Consider the following 19402-nt stretch of genomic DNA (forward strand, 5'->3'; position numbering starts at 1 on the left):
CTCCCCTCAAGAGTTGCCAGCTGGGTAGGACAAGGAAGAAAGGCCAAAGGGAAGGTTAGGGATGTGGGACATTGGAGGGCAGGGAGAGATTCTGTGGGTGATGGCAAGATTAGAGAGATTGGAGAGGCGGGAGTCCAAGCCCTCGCTGTGTATGTGTGAGAGTGCAATTGTGTGTGTACACAGGGTGTGTACATGTGTGGGTGTGTGCACAATGCCTGTGTTACGGGTGTGTGTAGGTGGCTGTTATGTGTGTGCATGCGTGTATACATCGTGCAGGGATGGGACCTGGAGACCCAGGATCGCAGTGTACACTTACCAGGTTTGCTCTGTGTGTGTACACGGGTATGTGCTGTGTTTCCTGTACATGTCATTGCATGCAGCATTAATAGCAGAATGTCCTGTGTTTCTGTCACTTTGTTTCATTTTTCTTTGTGGTTTTCTTTCTTGCGGTAGTGAAAGTCTTTGTAAGCGTATGCGTACGTGGTTTACCCGTACCTGCGACTTATGTGTGAGTTCATAGATCTCAGCTCCTGATAATATGCATGAGGTGATATTACTTCCAAGAACCAAGAGAACCAATTAGCAAATTTGTTCTCTGCCTGTCAATTCTTTAGTTCCAAAGCAAAATTTTAGTGGATTTCAAGTTAGTCTTTGTGCCTTATTAAAGGAGCCTGCATATGAAAGTAGTGGCTGAGTTTGGTTCCTTGGAATGGAAGTGAGGCAGCCATACCTGAGAAATGCAGAGACTAGGAAAAAGATACCCTTGGATGCATTGTTGAGTGTGCCCTCAGAAGGATAAATAATGCGTTTGCTCCTTGTTTTTGTTTATTGTGAGAGCAATCACTGATGCCTGTGTTGGAGTCAGGGAAGGGCTGGGGGAGAAGAAGGGGTTGTCCTGAGACAGAGTGGATGTGGTCATACTTCCCATGTGAATGAAGGATGTTTTTGCTTTTGGGGTACCAGGATACCTTGCTGTGGTTGGGATCATGGTATACTCAAGCATGTATCTTAGAGGTTAAACTGACTTGTGTGTGTGTGTGTGTGTGTGTGTATGTGTGTGTGTGTGTGTTAGGGTTAAATGTCTAATTCTGTAATGTGCTGCCCACATGATTCCCAAGGGACTGGGGCCACAGGTCCACACCAGCAGCTGTCATGTGGGTGTCTGGGTCCAAATGTGTACTCCCCTGTTGCAGTGTTCACATATGTCTAAGCATGTATCCCGTGGGGTATGTGGGTCCCAAGGTCTCAGAACGTGGATCTGTGGCACCCCTGTGCTCACAGTTGTGTGTATGTCTCATAAGCACCTAGATCCCTATTTTTTGTATTGTGGTTATATACACGTACCCACACAGCTCAGTGTATGTTTCTGTTCTCTACACACATGTTCCCAAGGGTCTGACAAGGGTTCCTGTGTCATGGTGTCCGCATTTTTGTGGGCAGACTTTCTAACACCTGGGCTTTGGAGGCAAAGGGAAACTGAAGACTGATTCTAGGGTAGATTGCTGGTGATTTGCAATTCTGGAAGCAGACAGTGAAATGTAGCTGTGGCCCTCCCTTGTTCTGGAACCTAGAGGGTTAACAGGCAGCTCTTCCGGTCCCCCCCCCTCCAGCCTGTAGCTTCTTGTTGCCGTGGAGATGATAGCCCCGCCCCTGATGCAGCACCTGCCCCCCCATTGGCTGCAGTGGTGACTGTGGGGCTGAGGGGGGAGCCCAGGCCTGGGCAGCCATTCTGGAGCTGGAGCCGGAGCTTGGCATCCCCCCACTTTCATTCTCCTCTAGCCCCTTGGCCCCTCTAAATTCCCTGGCAGCAGAGCCCCAGCTTCCTTCCTCTGAGCTGCCACCCCTCTAGACTCGTGGCAGTCCGAGCTTCATCCGCATTCTCTTCCCCTCCTCCTCTTCTCCCTACCCTCACTTGGGAGTCCCCTGAACCTCCACTGCTCATCCTCCCCACTGCCTGCCCACTCCCCTGCATTCTTCTCTTTTCCTCTTCCCCACCCCCCTTCCCTCCTGAGTCCCTGCCACTGCAGTGCACGTGGAACCTGCCCTTCTCCCCTCCCCCTCCCATCTGCCCCTTCCTTGAATTTTCTGTCCCCAGGCTTCTTCCCCTGCCACTCCTCACAGGTCGCTTCTAAGACTTCCCCCTCCAGACCAGGGAGGGGGTCATGGGAGGCAGCCCTGGCTGTCCAGACAGACAGGGGTTCCAGGAGAGGGGGGCAGGTGGAAAATGTGCCCAGCTGAGGGGAGAGGAAAGCCTGCCTATGGGCAATGACCTTTAACCCAACTGCCCCCCCCAGCTAGCCCCTTCCTGGGGGGGTGGGCACCAAGGACCTAGCTTCTGTGGATCTTTGGTGTCCTTTTATCACTGGGGTTTTACTGACCCTCTCAGCCATGCCCTTCTGCTGACTGCCAGTCCCAGTCATGGGCCTAAGGCCTCCCACCCCATCCCCCTCGGGGGGCTCCGGCTCGGGTTCTTTACCCCCTCCTTCCCGCCGTCAGCCTCTCAGCCGCCGCTGCTCTTCCTGCTGCTTTCCGGGGGGTAGGTGAGGCTGGAGCTAAGGGGCAGAGGGAGGTGGGCGAATGGGCTGGGGCCAGAGTTGGAAACCTGGGCTAACAGCAACCCCTCCCCAACTTCCCTTCTGGCTCTTTATCCCCCTCCAGAATACCACTTGGGTCGCTCGAGGAGGAAGAGCGTCCCAGGGGGGAAGCAGTACAGCATGGAGGCCGCCCCCGCTGCGCCCTTCCGGCCCTCGGTGAGTGAAGGCACCAGCCAGATGTGGCTCAGCTGGGTCCCCTCCTCTCTAGCCCCAGCTGGAGCCCCAGGATTCTGAGAAAGGGGGCAGGAGGGAGAGAGAGAGAGAAAGCGCGCGCACACTCACTCATGCGCGCGCCTCTCCCCACCTCTTTGGTTTCCCCCTCCTTGGCTCTGTCCCCCTGCTTCTCAGACCAGCCCTCCCACCTTCTCCAAGCTGGTGTGTGTGTGTGTGTGTGTGTGTGTGTGTGTGTGTGTGTGTGTGTATGCTTGCACCCGTTGGGAGCAAGGGAAGAAAAATTGGTAGCAGGGCTCTTATCTCCATTTCCTCATCTCTAGAGACTTCCCTTTCACCGCCCCCCCCCATCCCACTTTCATCCAGGGACTCTACCAGCTGAGGGGTGAGTAGGTAGAACTGACCCTGCCCCAATCCACCCCTCTCCCCATTTCCCCCCCACCCCAGCAAGGCTTCCTGAGCCGGAGGCTAAAAAGCTCCATCAAACGCACGAAGTCACAACCCAAACTTGACCGGACCAGCAGCTTTCGCCAGATCCTGCCTCGCTTCCGAAGTGCTGACCATGACCGGTACAGGGGCTGGAGTGGGCGGGATGAGCTGGATGCAGCATAGGGGACTCTTGGGTGAGATTGGAGGGAAGGAGGCTATCTAGGTGCAGAGAATGAAGGCCGTGGATTGGTGAATTGGTTGAGAGATGTTATGGGACAAGGGACAGAATGGAGAAGAGGAAGGAAGCAGGAGAGAGGCACGGTGCAGGGAGAGGACAAGCTGAGAGGCAGGAAGAGAATGAAGGTGAGGCCAAGGAGGGACTCTCCTGGTCACCAGAAGGATGGGCTCCATCCCCGGATTGAAGGAGCTGTACAGGACAGAGGAGGAGTAATGGAGCCTGGGAGCCTGGGAAACACTGAAGGAATCCAGGGAAGGGGTGGTGGGTTGGTAGGAGAGGGAGCAGTGTGATCTAGGAGAAGGGTGTGAGGGAATGGCAGCAGTTGGAGTGGGGCTGGGGCTGGCAGATACTGATGGATGAGGGAAGGGCAGCAGAAAGCCTGACAGAAAGGGGAGGCTTACACAGGTATGCAGGTTGACAGAACTGGGAGGGGAAGCTGTAGGGTTAATCGTGGAATGAAGTATGAGGCAGAAATCCCTCTGAGAAGTCCAGGGGGCACTGTCTCTGAGACTGGGGTTGCAGGAGATCTGATATTTGCTTGTGTTGTCTGCCTCTTGGGGTCCCTCTTTGGGTTTCCCCCTCACCCAGTCTCTCCCCAGGGAGAACCCTGTCCTCCCTTTCCCCCCATGTCTGGCCGCCCCCAGGATTGGACAGGTAGGGAGGTTGGGATAGGTGAGTCACACCTTCCCCTACCCCCCTCCTATGTCACCAGAGCTGGATTTGGGCCTGGCGGGGGGGTGAGGGCATGGTATTCCTGGCCGCGGGGGCGGGGGGCCGGGGGAGCGTCGCGCTGACGGCAAAGGAGCCCAAGATGACGGGGCTGCTATAAATAGCCTCATGGAGGCTCCCACACCCGAGCTCTCCCTCCCGCTTTCCCGCTGCTCTCCACTCTTCCTCCCCTAGCCATCTCCCAGCCGTTCACTATCCCATCCCTCTGTGTTGTGTGCCACGTCCTCCATTCCCTCAGTCCCCTTTACCTTCTGCTCCCTGGTGTGGTCCCTGCTTGTCCCCCACCTCTGTTCCCACGCCCGTCTTCCCAGCTGCTCCTCATCTTCTTCCATCCCCGGTCTTTCCGCACGTGGCTTGGCCTCCCCCTTCTCCCTCCTGCCCTACCTCCTCCTCTTCCCCAGGCCCCATTTTCAATCTCTTCCTTCTCACTTCTCTGCCCACAGCTTTCTCCTATTGCTTGTGATTTCCCCTCCCTCCTTCCTCTGATTCTGCTAAAACTTGTCCTCTGCTTTCATTCATTCATTCTTTGAATCATTACATGTTTTTTAGGTACTAGCTGTGTGCCAGGCCCAAATAAACATTTTCTTTGTATTTCTGGTTCTTTACTCCTACTTTTTCCCCTGATACTGAGGCTCTGATTTGGGGGGTGGGGGTGGTCACCTAAAAGTGCCCCACACCCACCTGTTCTCTTTGTTTTTGTTTTTGTTTTCCTTTCTGCCATGGTCCATTTCTGGGTTGAGGTATTTCCAGGTGTCCCCAGTCCTCACAACCCCTTAGGTGTGAATTGCGGGGTAGGAGTTTCTTAAAGGGTCCTGGCTTCTCTCATTTTCCTCATGTCTTTCTGTCTGTGTCTGTGTGGGAAGGGGGCTCAGGGGACTCTTTCCCCAGGTCCCTACCCTAGAGCTAGTCCCTGGGTGTGTAAGAAGAGTGGGGCCCTGACCCTGTCATCGGACCCTTCCCTGCCAGGGCCCGGCTGATGCAGAGCTTCAAGGAGTCACACTCGCACGAGTCTTTGCTGAGCCCTAGCAGTGCGGCCGAGGCCTTGGAGCTCAACTTGGATGAAGATTCCATTATCAAGCCAGTGCATAGCTCCATCCTGGGCCAGGAGTTCTGTTTTGAGGTACTGGGTCTCGCGGACTGAGGAGGGCAGGAGTGATGGAGGGCGAGGGCACGGAGGCCTGACGAAGGTAGCACAGGTGGGGATGGTAAGGAAACAGAAACCTCTGGGGTTGAAAGAAAGGAGGGCAGGCCAGGGAGGAAGACACAGTGATGGAGTCTCCAGTCTTAGGAGTCACCTCCCCTCTGGAGCCCCATCTCAACCCCCATCCCTCTCTAGGTAACAACGTCTTCAGGGACAAAATGTTTTGCCTGTCGTTCTGCCGCCGAGAGGGACAAATGGATCGAGAACCTACAACGGGCAGTAAAACCCAACAAGGTATCGGGAGTAAAGGAGACCCAGACAGCATGGGCAAGGCAAAGGTCAAGCCACGGGGGAAGCCGGGGGCCTAGGGGGCAAGATGAGCTCTAAAGGAAAGGGAGGCTTGGAGAGGAGGGGATCTGGGTGAGCAGGAGGTGACCCCCACTTGTTTCTGAGTCCCCCCATGTCTTTTTACCATTCCTTCTACCTTGTGATGTTTCTTTGCCATAGAAGTCACAGACTTACAAAGCCGATTCGTCTTCCCCGGGGGCAGCAACGCCCCACCAACACCCTGGCAGTGGTCGCCTAGCCCCTGCCTGCAGCGTTCCTGCACAGCTACAGTTGTCAGCTAGCCAAGTCTCTAGACCTCAGTTTCCTCTCCGTAGAGCTGGTGGGAATGGGGTTTAGATGGGGATTCGATGACCTCTAAAGTCCCCTCTGGCTCAGAAATTCTACAGTCTGTGTTCTTCCCAAGGCTTCTCTTTCCCAGGAGACATGCTCCCAGTTCCCTCAGCTATTCTCGAATCCCAGTTTCCAGTGAGCCCACAGTCCTGGTGACCCTCCTCCAGGGGGCCCTTGTTTTTCATTGTCCTTAATTAGACCCTACTTGCTGGATACAGTCTAACGCGTGCAGAGTCCGAACGCCATGCTTTCTTCTTACTGTGACTGTGACATCTCCCGGGCTTCACTATGACCTTGTGGTCCATTGTATCCTCAAGGCCCTTTTGTGCTACATGTAGCCTCCCCCATCCTGTATTTATGCAGCTCACTTTTTTTGTTTCTGCAATCAACTTCTGATTGTCTTTGGAGGACTCCCCAGTTCTTCCCTTCAAATTCCACCTTATTTTTGGTTTATTATTCTAGCTTTTGAAACTTTTCCCAATGCTGATTCTGTTGTCTGGTGTATGAGCTACCATCTGCATTCATTTTCTAGGGCTGCCGTAACTAATTACCACCAATTAGGTCACTTAAAACAAAAGAAGTTCATTCCTTAACAGTTTGGGAGACTAAAAGTCTAAAATCAAGGTGTTGGCAGAACTTTGTTTCCTCTGAAGCTCTAAGGGAGAATCTTTCCCTGCCTCTTTTGTTTTTGCTTTTGTTTTCTTTTTTTCTTTCTTGCTTTTTAGCTCCTGGGGTTGCCAACAATCTTTGGCATTCCTTGACTTACAGCCGCACCTGTCCAATTTCTGCCTTCGTGTGTTTCTGGTCTCTAAATCTCTCTCCATACAGATATGAGGCATTGGATTTAGAGCCCGCTCTAATCTAGCATGAACACATCTTAATATGAGTGTACCTCATATTAAGGTGGACCCTTTTAAGGGACCCATATTAAGGTGGACCCATATTAAGTGGACCCTTTTCCCAGTTAAGGTCATGTTCATAGGTTTCAAGTGGACATGAATTTTGGAAGGAGGATACTAGTCAACCCAGTACACGTACTCTCAGCCTTCCGATTGCTATCTCAGAGACTGTCTGTCACTTTCTCACTGTCTCTCCCCTTTTGGTGTCTCTGTCTCTCTCTCCCTTCCCCTTTATCCGCCATGCCCACCCCACCCCACCAGGACAACAGCCGACGGGTGGACAATGTGTTGAAGCTGTGGATCATAGAGGCTCGGGAGCTACCCCCCAAGAAGCGGTACTACTGCGAGCTCTGCCTGGATGATATGCTGTATGCCCGCACCACCTCCAAGCCCCGGTCGGCCTCGGGGGACACCGTCTTCTGGGGCGAGCACTTTGAGTTTAACAACCTACCGGCTGTCCGCGCCCTGCGGCTACATCTGTACCGTGACTCAGACAAAAAGCGCAAGAAGGACAAGGCGGGCTACGTTGGCCTGGTGACTGTGCCCGTGGCCACCCTAGCTGGGCGCCACTTCACAGAGCAGTGGTACCCCGTGACCCTGCCGACAGGCAGTGGGGGCTCCGGGGGCATGGGGGGTTCAGGAGGGGGCGGGGGCTCAGGGAGCGGCTCAGGGGGCAAGGGCAAAGGAGGCTGCCCAGCTGTGCGGCTGAAAGCACGCTACCAGACGATGAGTATCCTGCCCATGGAGCTGTATAAGGAGTTTGCAGAGTACGTCACCAACCACTACCGGATGCTGTGTGCCGTATTGGAGCCCGCCCTGAATGTCAAGGGCAAGGAGGAGGTTGCCAGTGCACTGGTTCACATTCTGCAGAGTACGGGCAAGGCCAAGGTGAGTGCTGTGCCCCCAGGAATAGGTAACCTGGAAGTGGGCACTTGCTTGGGAGAGGGGGATAGTAAGGATAGGGCACTAATGTCTTCAGAATGAGCTCGGGTTGTATGGAGGCTGACCCTTGGATTTTCCCGGGCCTCAGGACTTCCTTTCAGACATGGCCATGTCCGAGGTAGACCGGTTCATGGAACGGGAGCACCTCATATTCCGCGAGAACACGCTCGCCACTAAAGCCATAGAAGAGTACATGAGACTGATTGGTCAGAAATACCTCAAGGATGCCATCGGTACGACCTAGTCTCAGGTCTTCTTCCCAAACCTGCCACACGTGCCTCGCAACCCTAAACCTGGCTACCCCAGACCCCAAGTCACCCTTCCTCAGCTTGAATGCTTCCAAGCCTCGAGTCCCCAGACTCCAGCCTCCAACCATGGGATTCCGAGATTCCCCAACCCAGGCAGCCCCCATCCCTGCCCTTGGCAAGTATGACCACCCTCTGTTGTGCCCCCACCCCAGGGGAATTCATCCGTGCTCTGTATGAGTCGGAGGAGAACTGCGAGGTGGACCCTATCAAGTGCACGGCGTCCAGCCTGGCAGAGCACCAGGCCAACCTGCGGATGTGCTGTGAGTTGGCCCTGTGCAAGGTGGTCAACTCCCACTGGTGAGACTGGGAACGCTGGGTGGGGGCCGGGGCTGGGGTCGTGTGTTCATCTGTTCATCCATCTGTCCATCCGCAAAGAGGACTGAATACTGGTTATGGGCGAAGCGGCGTGCTTGGGGCTGTAAGGCAGGCAGACGGAAGATTGAGGCCTGGCCCCTGCCCTTAGAGGGACAGGTTAGATACACAGAAAGCTACGGAACAGTTGTACTGTGTGTTAAGTGCCAAGGAAGGTTCCCTTCCCCCAGGCAACATAAGGCCAGAGAAAGTGGAGGTTTGATTGAGATAAGCTGGGAAGGCTTCGTGAAGGAGGTACCCCCCGCCCTCCTCCCCCCCCCCCCCCCCGGCCTGGGGCTGGGCTTTGAAGACCGGGTTAGGTTCTGATGTGTGGATTTGATGGGCAAAGAAGACATTCTGGGAGAATGCCATGGGAGGGGCACATGCATGAAGGTGAGGGCCTGGGAGCTTTCGGAGGCCAGCAGTTAGGCCAGGTTTAATGGAGCGCATGGCTCCTAATGGAGAGTGGAAGGAGAAGAGGTCTGGACATGGGAGTTGGAGTTAGCATCTGGAAGTCCTCAGCTGCCAGGCTAAGAGTTTGAGTTCATTGGTAGGTCACGGATGCCATTAGTGGTGCTAGTGCCAAGAAGTATCATGATTGAGAAGATTAATCCTTAAGTGGCGTGGGGTGCAGGGAGTGAGTGGGGTAGGGAGAGCGGAGTCCAGGCTAGTTGGAGGTGATTGTCAGTGGATTGGGACGGTGGCAGGAAAGGGAGAGAGGGGCCGCTGTGAAGGACTCACTGAAGAAAGGATCAGCCAGAGCCTTCAGCTGATTGCAAAGAAGGGAGCTTGTCTGTGGGGAGTCAAGGATGACTCAAGAGGCCACGGGGCTGGTGTTTGAGACCTGTGGTCTCATTGACAGAACTGGGGAAGTCAGGAGGAGGAGCCAGTTGGAGGTGTGGGGGCGATGGTGAGCTCTGCTTTACACTACACAAGTTGGGGGGGGGGTTAAGGTGTCAGTGGGACACTGAAGTGGGACGGGGAGGTGGGGAGTGAGCTGAGCCATTGCGGGCAATGGGGGTCACGCAGGGGCACCTCCATCCCCATTTCCCTGGAATCCAGAAGAGTTGGGGGGTCCGAGCTCCCTGTACCTCAAGTGACCCTCCATCTCTCTCCCATCTCTGTCTCTCCCTGGTGTCTGTTTTTCTTCTACTCCTCTCCTTGTCTCTCTCATACGCCCTCCGTCTCTCTCCCGCATGTCTCTCTCCCCTCACCTTCTCTCCCCCTCCATTTCTCTTTCCCTGATCTGTCTGTTCCCTCTGCCATAGCCCTCTTCTTCCAGCAGCCTCCCGTCTTCCTCCTGGAGCCCCTCCCTCCCTGTCTCTCCCCCACTCTGTTTCCACACCCTCACCTCCTACCACCCCCCTCAGCATGTTCCCTGGAAGCTGAGGGTCTCTGGGGCTCAGTCCCGGTCTCTCTCTTTCTTTCTCTTTCTCTCTGTCTCCCCACCCCTTCCCCTCAGCGTGTTCCCGAGGGAGCTGAAGGAGGTGTTTGCATCTTGGCGGCTGCGCTGCGCAGAGCGGGGCCGGGAGGACATCGCTGACAGGCTGATCAGCGCCTCGCTCTTCTTGCGCTTCCTCTGCCCAGCCATTATGTCGCCCAGTCTCTTTGGGCTCATGCAGGAGTACCCAGATGAGCAGACCTCACGAACCCTAACCCTCATTGCCAAGGTCATCCAGAACCTGGCCAACTTTTCCAAGTGAGAGAAGCCTCAGGCAGGGGTAGGGTGGGGCTGGGGGTGGGCACGAAGGGCCTCCCGAGTCCCCAGAGACCCTGAGACGGGTGGGTGTGAGGCCTTCTGTGTGTGTGTGACCCCTGCCTTCTGGATGCCTTGACCAGGTTTACCTCAAAGGAGGACTTTCTGGGATTCATGAATGAGTTTCTGGAGCTGGAGTGGGGTTCCATGCAGCAGTTCCTGTATGAGATCTCCAACCTGGACACGCTGACCAACAGCAGTAGCTTTGAGGGTTACATCGACTTGGGCCGAGAGCTCTCCACACTGCATGCCCTGCTCTGGGAGGTGCTGCCCCAGCTCAGTAAGGTCAGCAGATGCCCCTCTGCCGCATCCCCAGATGTCTCCAGAGGCTACTGTGGCCTGAGAGACCACCCCCTGCACAGATTTTTCTCTCCTTACTGTCCCCAGATGTGTCTCTAGCACCCCCCGCCCACCCCCCCGCCCAGCTCAGACACCCTCCATCTGCACCCTCTGAGGTCCTCTTAGAGCTGGGCACTTAGCCCCCAGGTAACAGCCTCACCCTTCCAGGAAGCCCTTCTGAAGCTGGGCCCACTGCCCCGGCTCCTCAATGACATCAGCACAGCTCTGAGGAACCCCAACATCCAAAGGCAGCCAAGCCGTCAGAGTGAGCGGCCCCGGCCTCAGCCTGTGGTGCTGCGAGGCCCATCGGCTGAGATGCAGGGCTACATGATGCGGGACCTCAACAGGTGAGCACCTGGGACCCCCACACCGGTGCCCTAGGAGCCCCTACTTTTCTGTTCCGGACACACTCCACTGGGCCCCTGTGCATCTCTCTAGGGCTTAAAAGGAAAAAGAGGCAGGCTCTCACAGAAAATGGTAAGGAGACCGGTATAGTCCGTGGTTAGGCTGAGAGCCCCTTTAAGGCCAGAGGGAGCAGGAATCTCAGAGCCCCAGGGAGAGTGTGGAGGCTCCTCCAGCTCCAGCTTGCTGGAAGCCCGGGGTGGGGGGAGGGGGGGGTTGGGTCCTGCCACAAGCTCTGATTTGCCTTGTCCCTCTGCCTGCCCATGCCTGTCCCAGAGCTGAGGTTCAGCCACACAAGTTAGATCAGCCATGTCGTGTCAAAACGTTCAGTTGTCTCTGTGCTGGTTGGTAAATAAGCACTTCCCCAGCCCCCCGCCAGAAGCCTGCAGACCTCAGCCACGATCCAGCCCCAGGGAAGTAACATGTGGACCCTAGCAGGGCCTCCCGAGCCCTGGCATCCACTCCGATGTGGCGGCCTCGGCTGCTGTTCATTCTGATGACTGCCCTGCTTGTTCCTCCACCCCGGTCTCCCTCCATGATGCCATACCCATTCCACCATTCCCGCCTCTCCTTCCATGCGTCCACGCCTTCTGCCCACCTCTCTCCTTCTCTCTGTCTGTGCTCGCCCCTCTTCCCATCTCTCTCCAGCTCCATCGACCTTCAGTCCTTCATGGCTCGAGGCCTCAACAGGTGAGGGGCTCTCCCCTCCCCCACCCTCCTCTCCTCTCCTGTCTGCTCCCCGCTCCCACTCCAGTGGCCTTCACCTTCCTCCTCCCCTCTTCTCCTCCATGCACCCTCATCTCCTCCATATCTGCTGGGACCTGCCCCTCATCCCCCATCTTGGTGCCCCCATCTCCCCTCCTCTAGGCCTCACTTCCTCCCTGGAAAGGAAAGGCCTTTTCCTTTCCTTTTTCCCATGTATCCCCTCCCTACCTGCCCTCTGCAGAGCTGCCACCTCCAGCTCTCCTCCCTTCCCTGTGGGTCCCACTTCTCACCCCCAGGCCTGTGCCAGACCACAGCAGGCTCAGTTGCCGGTGGTGTTGGCCTTACCTCCTGCTTGTACGCCCCTTTCCCTTCCCGCAGCTCTATGGACATGGCTCGCCTCCCTTCCCCAACCAAGGAGAAGCCACCCCCACCGCCCCCTGGTGGGGGGAAAGACCTGTTCTATGTAAGCCGTCCACCGCTGGCCCGTTCCTCGCCGGCATACTGCACGAGCAGCTCGGACATCACAGAGCCAGAGCAGAAGATGCTGAGTGTCAACAAGAGTGTCTCCATGCTGGATTTGCAGGGCGACGGGCCCGGCGGCCGTCTCAACAGCAGCAGTGTGTCCAACCTGGCGGCCGTTGGGGACCTGCTGCACTCGAGCCAGGCTTCCCTGACAGCGGCCTTAGGGCTGCGGCCTGCGCCCGCTGGACGCCTCTCCCAGGGGAGTGGCTCGTCCATTACAGCGGCTGGCATGCGCCTCAGCCAGATGGGTGTCACCACGGACGGTGTCCCTGCCCAGCAACTGCGTATCCCCCTCTCCTTTCAGAACCCTCTCTTCCACATGGCTGCTGATGGGCCAGGCCCCCCAGGGGGCCACGGAGGGGGTGGTGGCCATGCCCCTCCCTCCTCCCATCACCACCATCACCACCATCACCACCACCGAGGTGGAGAGCCCCCCGGGGACACCTTTGCCCCGTTCCATGGCTATAGCAAGAGCGAGGACCTCTCCTCAGGGGTCCCCAAGCCCCCCGCCGCTTCCATCCTTCACAGCCACAGCTACAGTGATGAGTTTGGACCCTCTGGCACCGACTTCACCCGTCGGCAGCTCTCACTCCAGGACAACCTGCAGCACATGCTGTCCCCTCCCCAGATCACTATTGGTCCCCAGAGGCCCGCCCCCTCAGGGCCCGGAGGTGGGAGCGGTGGTGGGGGCAGTGGTGGGGGTGGCGGGGGCCAGCCGCCTCCATTGCAGAGGGGCAAGTCTCAGCAGTTGACGGTCAGCGCTGCCCAGAAACCCCGGCCATCCAGTGGGAATCTGTTGCAGTCACCGGAGCCGAGTTACGGCCCTGCCCGTCCGCGGCAACAAAGCCTCAGCAAAGAGGGCAGCATTGGGGGCAGCGGGGGCAGCGGTGGCGGAGGGGGTGGGGGGCTCAAGCCCTCCATCACCAAGCAGGTACGTGAGGGTGGGAGGAAGGCCAAGTGGGTGAGGGCCAGGGAGGGAAGAAGGAAATGGGGTGGGGAAGTGGGGGCAGAATAGAGTCTGTGGTCTGAAGGTACAATTTTCTCACCCCTTTTCATTCATTAAACAAGCGTATGTAGAGTCCCTGCTATGCGCTACGTCCTGTTCTAGGCACTGTGGATTCAAGGAGATCAACACTAGAGCAGGGGAACAAGGTTGGGACGGTCATCTCCTTTGGCAGCGCTGTCTCCTTCTAAATGCACCCTGCCTTCTCCCACCTTTCCTTTCTATTCACCCCCACCTTGCCCCATCCCAGCATTCTCAGGCGCCATCCACGCTGAACCCCACAATGCCAGCCTCCGAGCGAACGGTGGCCTGGGTCTCCAACATGCCTCACCTGTCAGCTGACATCGAGAGTGCCCACATCGAGCGAGAAGAGTACAAGCTCAAGGAGTACTCTAAGTCGATGGATGAGAGCCGGCTGGACAGGGTACGCCGGGCCCCTGACCTTCCCATTACCCACAGGGGAAGCCTCTAGATGCCTCCCAGGGACGCACCCAGGGTCAAGTAATTACGGTAGAAAGAAGAGACAAAGCCCTGATCCCCTTCCGTGAGAAGCCTTCAGTGTATCAGGGGAGGCTGTCGACAGTCCGTCTGTCGGAAGGCCAACTTCCAGCTTTATTTTGTGGCGTGTCATAGACTGTCTGGGGAGAAAGATTCTATATTAAGGTTTATTTCTGTGTTCTTCCCCAGGGGGAACATAAGCCCTGGCTGTTGTGACTACTCGGGAAAGGGGAAGTGGATTTGCCAGCAGTGTGAGCTGATAAATTGGGCAGGGGGCACAGCAGTTACAGTTATACTACAAACGATGTCCAGCTTACCCAGTCATTGTCCTGCGGGCATAGGGTGACAGAGGGTCGGTGTTGGAAAGTGGCATGACTTGGCCTGTGTGTGGAAAAACCATCTGGACTCTCAGCTTGGTGAGGCCTAGAGCAAAAGACAGCAAGAGCTCAGGGGCACACACAGATGATTTAGCAGAAAGTTCCTTGGGGAAGCTGTTGCTCCAAGGGCTCTGAAGAAGAGGGTAGCTGTAAGATTAGGTTATTGTGAAGAATGTCTGACTCCAACCTGGGTGGAGCAGAGAGAGGTTTCTTGGGGCATGTGGTCTTTGAGCATAAGAAAATGTCGGGACTGATCTAGGTGGACTCGGTGTAGCAAGTTCCATGAGAGAGTTAAGCTCTGATGCATCAAGGTAGCCAGCTCAGGTAATATATAACATCTCTGCTTTGCGTCTAGAATGGGATTGGTTATGTATGTATTCTCTCTGGAGAATGAGAAAATACTCTCCCAAGTCATTTTTTCTGTTCTATGGCTTGGGTGAGATATTTTTGTTGATGAAGGCTCTAGACTAGTACCGTCCAGTAGAACTTTCTGCAGTAATGGGAAGTGTCCTGTGATTTGCACCGTCCAGCATGGTAGCCGCTGGCCACACGTGGCTGATGCAACCAAGGCACTGAATTTTTAATTTTTTTTTTAATTTTAAATAGCCACATGTGGCGAGTGGCTACTGTATCAGATAGCACAGCTCTAGGCTCTAGAGCCAACAGGGCAGATAAAAATGACTCTTCTGTGCCCTTCCAGCCCCAGAATTCCAGGATCATTATCAACAGAGAGGCATTCCTAGATTCTCATCCTCGACTTGTTTGAAGCCCAGACCCCTGACCCCACATCGCCTCTTCTTATCTGATGTCTTTTCTTCCTGGGTCTCCCTAATGTGCCCTGGTTGGGTTGAAGAGTCACCTTAATGTTTAATTTCTGTGCACAGTCCTTCAAGGTGTGTCCGTGAGTCTGTGTGGGTCCTCACGTGTCCAGATTTACATGTGATGGCGGGTCTGTGCTTCTCGGTGTAGGAGCATGTGACCTCGGTCCATTTTAAAGGAGCCTTGGCTCCATGGAAGCTACTGTGTCTGGTATGATGAGCAGGCAGGGAAGGGTCTGGAGAAGCCAGCTGGGATGTCCCTCACCATGCAGTGGCTGCTTGGTAGGCAAGGATGGAGACTGGGTGGTGGGGTCAGGGTGAGGCACCCCTCACAGTGCGGGGTCGTGTGCCCGGCGGGCAGGTGAAGGAGTATGAGGAGGAGATCCACTCACTGAAGGAGCGGCTGCACATGTCCAACCGGAAGCTAGAAGAGTATGAGCGGAGGCTGCTGTCCCAGGAAGAGCAGACCAGCAAAATCTTGATGCAGTATCAGGCCAGACTCGAGCAGAGCGAGAAGAGGCTAAGGCAGCAGCAGGTGGAGAAGGATTCGCAGATCAAGAGCATCATTGGCAGGTGAGGGGCGGCCTGGGGAGGGGTAGCAAGGGAGAACCTGAGGCTGAAGAGAGCCAGTGAGCTCCCCCTTTTAGCCTCAAGCCCCAAACTCAGGGTCCCATGAGGAAAGCCCACCACCCCACTCCCAGAGATTGCCACCCATTCACCGGTCACCCGATGGGGAGAAACGTCTTGCTTAGTGCACAAGTGTTCCTCTTCCAAACCCTGATCTCTCTCCTGAGAGATTGACCTTTGAAGCCCTTGGAAAATGTGCTTGTTACCGTCCATTACTATGTGTCTGGCCCCAGCCTAGGCTGCAGCCTCCCACTGATTATTCTCAACCTAGCCTGTGATGTTCTCCCCAAAGTGAGGCAGAGAGCCCCAGCCAGAGCAGCCCCTGGCTACCCCATCCTCGGTAAACCCTTTCTCTCCAGCCTTGAAAAGGTGCTCTGTTAGAAAGCGAATGACCCTCCTTTGAGTGGAGTGCGTGCACACTTGCACTGCTCTGCCAAGCCCTGGCCTCCAAAGAAGGTATCCTGGCAAGGTGGTTAGCTATCCTGGGACCCCACGCCCCACTCAAATCAGGGCCAATCCCACTTTGGTTCACTCTGAATGTATTTTTGAGTAAGATTGATTAGAAGGAGAAAGGCCTGACTTGAAACTTGTTTTCAAACCCTTCCCTAATTGATATCCTCGGCGAGAAATCACCTTGAGAGCCTTCATCAAAGGCAGGGAGATGCGGGGAATGATGATTGTCGACACCGCTCTTGGGCTAGGGGTGTCCCAGGGGCTGTACTGGAGATGGCCTGGGTTCGGGGACATGGAATGGGAAATGCAGAAGCTCAGCTACAGAGGGGCAGTGGGAGGACACCATCCTGAGTGGGAGGACGGAGTGCCGGGGGTGTCTGCGTGGCGGAGGTCTTCGAGGCCCAGAAAGCTGTCCTTAGCACGGGAGAGTCCTTGAGAGGAAGGTTACTGCAGGGTGTCTTTTGGGTCATAATGACGGAAGGATTCGAGGGCAGAGGAGAAGGACTCCCAGGCTTTTCCAGAGAGCTGCAGGGGTTCCCCAGGATCAGGAGTTCCACCGGCAGGCTCCAAGCCCGTGCCCGCCACTAACCCCACTGAAGCCCGTCCCTTCAGGCTGATGCTGGTGGAGGAGGAGCTGCGCCGGGACCACCCCGCCATGCCTGAGCCGCTGCCTGAACCCAAGAAGAGGCTGCTCGACGCTCAGGTGGAAATTACAATGTCATTTATCTTCTCCGTGTCCCATCCCCATCCATCCCACTGTCCTTCGTGCACTCACTGCACCAGCCACCCGGCCCCATCACCATCTGTCTCCCACTGTCCTCCGTTTGTGCTCCCCGGTGACCCCATCTTCATCCCATCGTCTGTGCCTTTGTCACTCCTGGCAGTGTCAGCCCCACCCCTGTGCCTTCCTACCCCGTCTCTCCCGCTCCTCTCTGGGTCTCGGAATCTCCACCAGAACCTCAGTCTCTCTGACCCCAGACCCCACCCCACCCAGTTCCTGGCACCCCTGCCCTGTCTGTGCCTGCACCTGTTCACCTCGGGAGTTCAGCTTCCTCTGAGCTCATCTTGGGCCAGAAGCGCTAGAGGCTGCAGTTGACTAGACTAGAGCACAGGGCAGGCTGAGTTCCAGTTCCCAGGCTCTGAATGGTCCCCATCACCTCTGTTCTCTTGGCTCCCCAATTTTCCTGTCTCCTGGGCAACTCCCTAATAGCTTCCTCTTCTGACTCTTCAGCTCTTGAAGGCCCCTCTCACCTTGAAAGCTCTCCTTCCCTCAGTATGAAAATCCCTCCCTCTGGTCCTCACACCTGTCTAGCCCTCCAGCTCCCTGCCGCCCTCCCTCTCTCCTCAGCCAGCTTGTAGGACCTCCCTCCTGCACCCTTACCCCTTGCTCACCCCAGTTCTGCTCACTTTCCCACCCATGCTCCTCCTTCCTCTGCTCTGACCGCCAGGCTTCCCCACCACCACCGCCAAGGCTCCTGACCCCGTGACCCCACTCTCTCCCCCTGCAGCTCCTCATCAGGTAATTCTCCTGGTTCCGCTTTGACCACGGGCGGAGGACACAGGGGGAGGTGACTCCGGACCACTGCAGGTTGGTCGTGAAGCCCGCTCCCCTCCAACTCTCTGGAGCCTCTCCCCACCCTCACTGCTGCCCTCCACACCCGAGAACCTCCACAGACCCTACCCTCCTGACACCTCCTGCACAGACCCGGCTCCCAAGGCACTGCCCAAAGAGAGCACTCCTGCTGCTCCCAGAAATGCTCAGTGACACCCCGCCAACACCAAGCATTTTGCCCTGGACAGGCCTGGCACATCCCCAGATCTCTCCTACAAAACCCGCCGCCCAACCTCCTCTCGGTCCTCTCCCTCTGCCTCTCCGGTGTATGTCTGTCACCCCCCATTTCACCAGAGCGTCCTTGGGAGTTGGGACTTTGGGGGTGGGCTTTGTTCAGGGGTGGCGGTGATGATGGGTTGGGGGACCCTGGCTAGAGGGGCTGTGCTGACTGCAGCAGGTAGGTGGGGGTTTCCCCTTCCTTCCCTAACCTCCGTTCTCCATCCCTCCTACCCCTCACCCGTTTCTCTTCCTCCTCCCTTATAGCTGAGTGGAAGGGATCTGTAGCTCCTGTTGGGCCCCAATGGGTGAGAGTTAGGAATGGGCAACTGACTCAGGAAGACTTTTGGGGGGGGGTGCTGAAAAGAATGCTGTTCAGGATGTCAGGATACTAGGCAGGGTGAGTGGAACAAGGAGAAACAAAAAAGGAGCCCTGACAGATGTTAGGATGCAGACGGGCCCATGTGGCGTGGGAGTTGGAAGTGGGGTGAGCCGTCTTCCTAGATAAGATCATGGGCTCAGTAGCCATGTGGATTTCCAGGCAGAGATGCCGGGAACAGCATGTTAAATAACCTGTCCGTCCTTATCGGAGCTCAACCCCCATCTCCCGCCACGCAGTGGCCTTGCCGGACACACGGTCCTACCTAAAACCCAGTAAATGGGAACCTGTCAGCCACTGATACCATTTCTGGGGTGCTTTCTTTTCTGCGGGATTGACCTGCAGTGGGCAGTGGCTCCTCACACTGTAATTTTAACTCTCTGCCTGCCCAGCCTCTCTGTCAAAGTAGTTAGTGATCTGCAAACAGATGCTACGAGTCACCAGGGGACCTCACCACTTGCAGGACTCCTGCCGCGAATTCTTTTGTAAAATGAATAACGGCGCCCTAATTTATCTACTTTCTAAATTTGGGTCCATGGGGGTGTAGGGGGCATGCCTGTGTTCTGTTGCCAGCAGACAGGCAGAGGGAAGGGAATCTGAGGTTCCCTTCCCTGCTCTCCTGCCACACTCAGGATCCCCTACCATACGTAATTTCCTCTCTGGCTGACTTGGGGAAAGTGTGCAAGATGCTCAGCAAGCTAAGAGGGGAGCTTTGCTTAAGGCTGAGGGTTTGGTGACCTTCTGAGAGGTGAGGTCTTTGATTTGAAAGGGAGAGCCGATCTGGGAGCCTCTACTGGGAATGTTTTGTATCCTATAGGGATACGGTTACGCAGAACCAGGCTGCTAGGCCTAAATGCCCTGTGGCCCAGGAAATAATTTGGATGCGTTTTTTTTTTTTTTTTTAAGTGTATTTATTTATTTTGAGAAGGAGAGAGAGCGCACATGCATAATGAGCAGGATGGAGGGGCAGAGAGAGAGGAAAAGAGAGAATCCCAAGCAGGCTCTGCACTGTCAGCGCAGAGTCTGACACGGGTCTCAGTCTCAGACTGTGAGATCATGATCTGAGCCGAGATCAAGAGGCAAATGCCTAACCAGCTGAGAGCCACCCAGGCACCCCTGGACACTTTCTAAATCACTCTTAGGTATTGGTCCCTCTGCAATTTAGCCACTGACTTAAAAACTAATTCTGTGCCTGTATTTTAAAAAGCCAAATGA

General features: G+C 55.9%; 1 protein-coding gene across 1 annotated transcript in view; it reads left to right on the forward strand.

Moving 5' to 3' along the window:
• The window catches only part of SYNGAP1 (synaptic Ras GTPase activating protein 1), a 32204-nt gene that overhangs the window by 9700 nt on the left and 3102 nt on the right, over positions 1 to 19402 (forward strand). The window contains 15 exon segments of the mRNA XM_045497910.1: positions 2659 to 2750; positions 3213 to 3334; positions 5128 to 5281; positions 5498 to 5596; positions 7141 to 7767; positions 7910 to 8054; positions 8282 to 8426; positions 9943 to 10179; positions 10320 to 10521; positions 10744 to 10922; positions 11626 to 11667; positions 12061 to 13135; positions 13458 to 13631; positions 15262 to 15473; positions 16593 to 16683. Coding sequence (XP_045353866.1) covers positions 2659 to 2750; positions 3213 to 3334; positions 5128 to 5281; positions 5498 to 5596; positions 7141 to 7767; positions 7910 to 8054; positions 8282 to 8426; positions 9943 to 10179; positions 10320 to 10521; positions 10744 to 10922; positions 11626 to 11667; positions 12061 to 13135; positions 13458 to 13631; positions 15262 to 15473; positions 16593 to 16683 — 3596 coding nt within the window.

The sequence above is a fragment of the Leopardus geoffroyi genome, chromosome B2, assembly GCF_018350155.1.
Source record: "Leopardus geoffroyi isolate Oge1 chromosome B2, O.geoffroyi_Oge1_pat1.0, whole genome shotgun sequence".
Lineage (NCBI taxonomy): Eukaryota > Metazoa > Chordata > Mammalia > Carnivora > Felidae > Leopardus > Leopardus geoffroyi.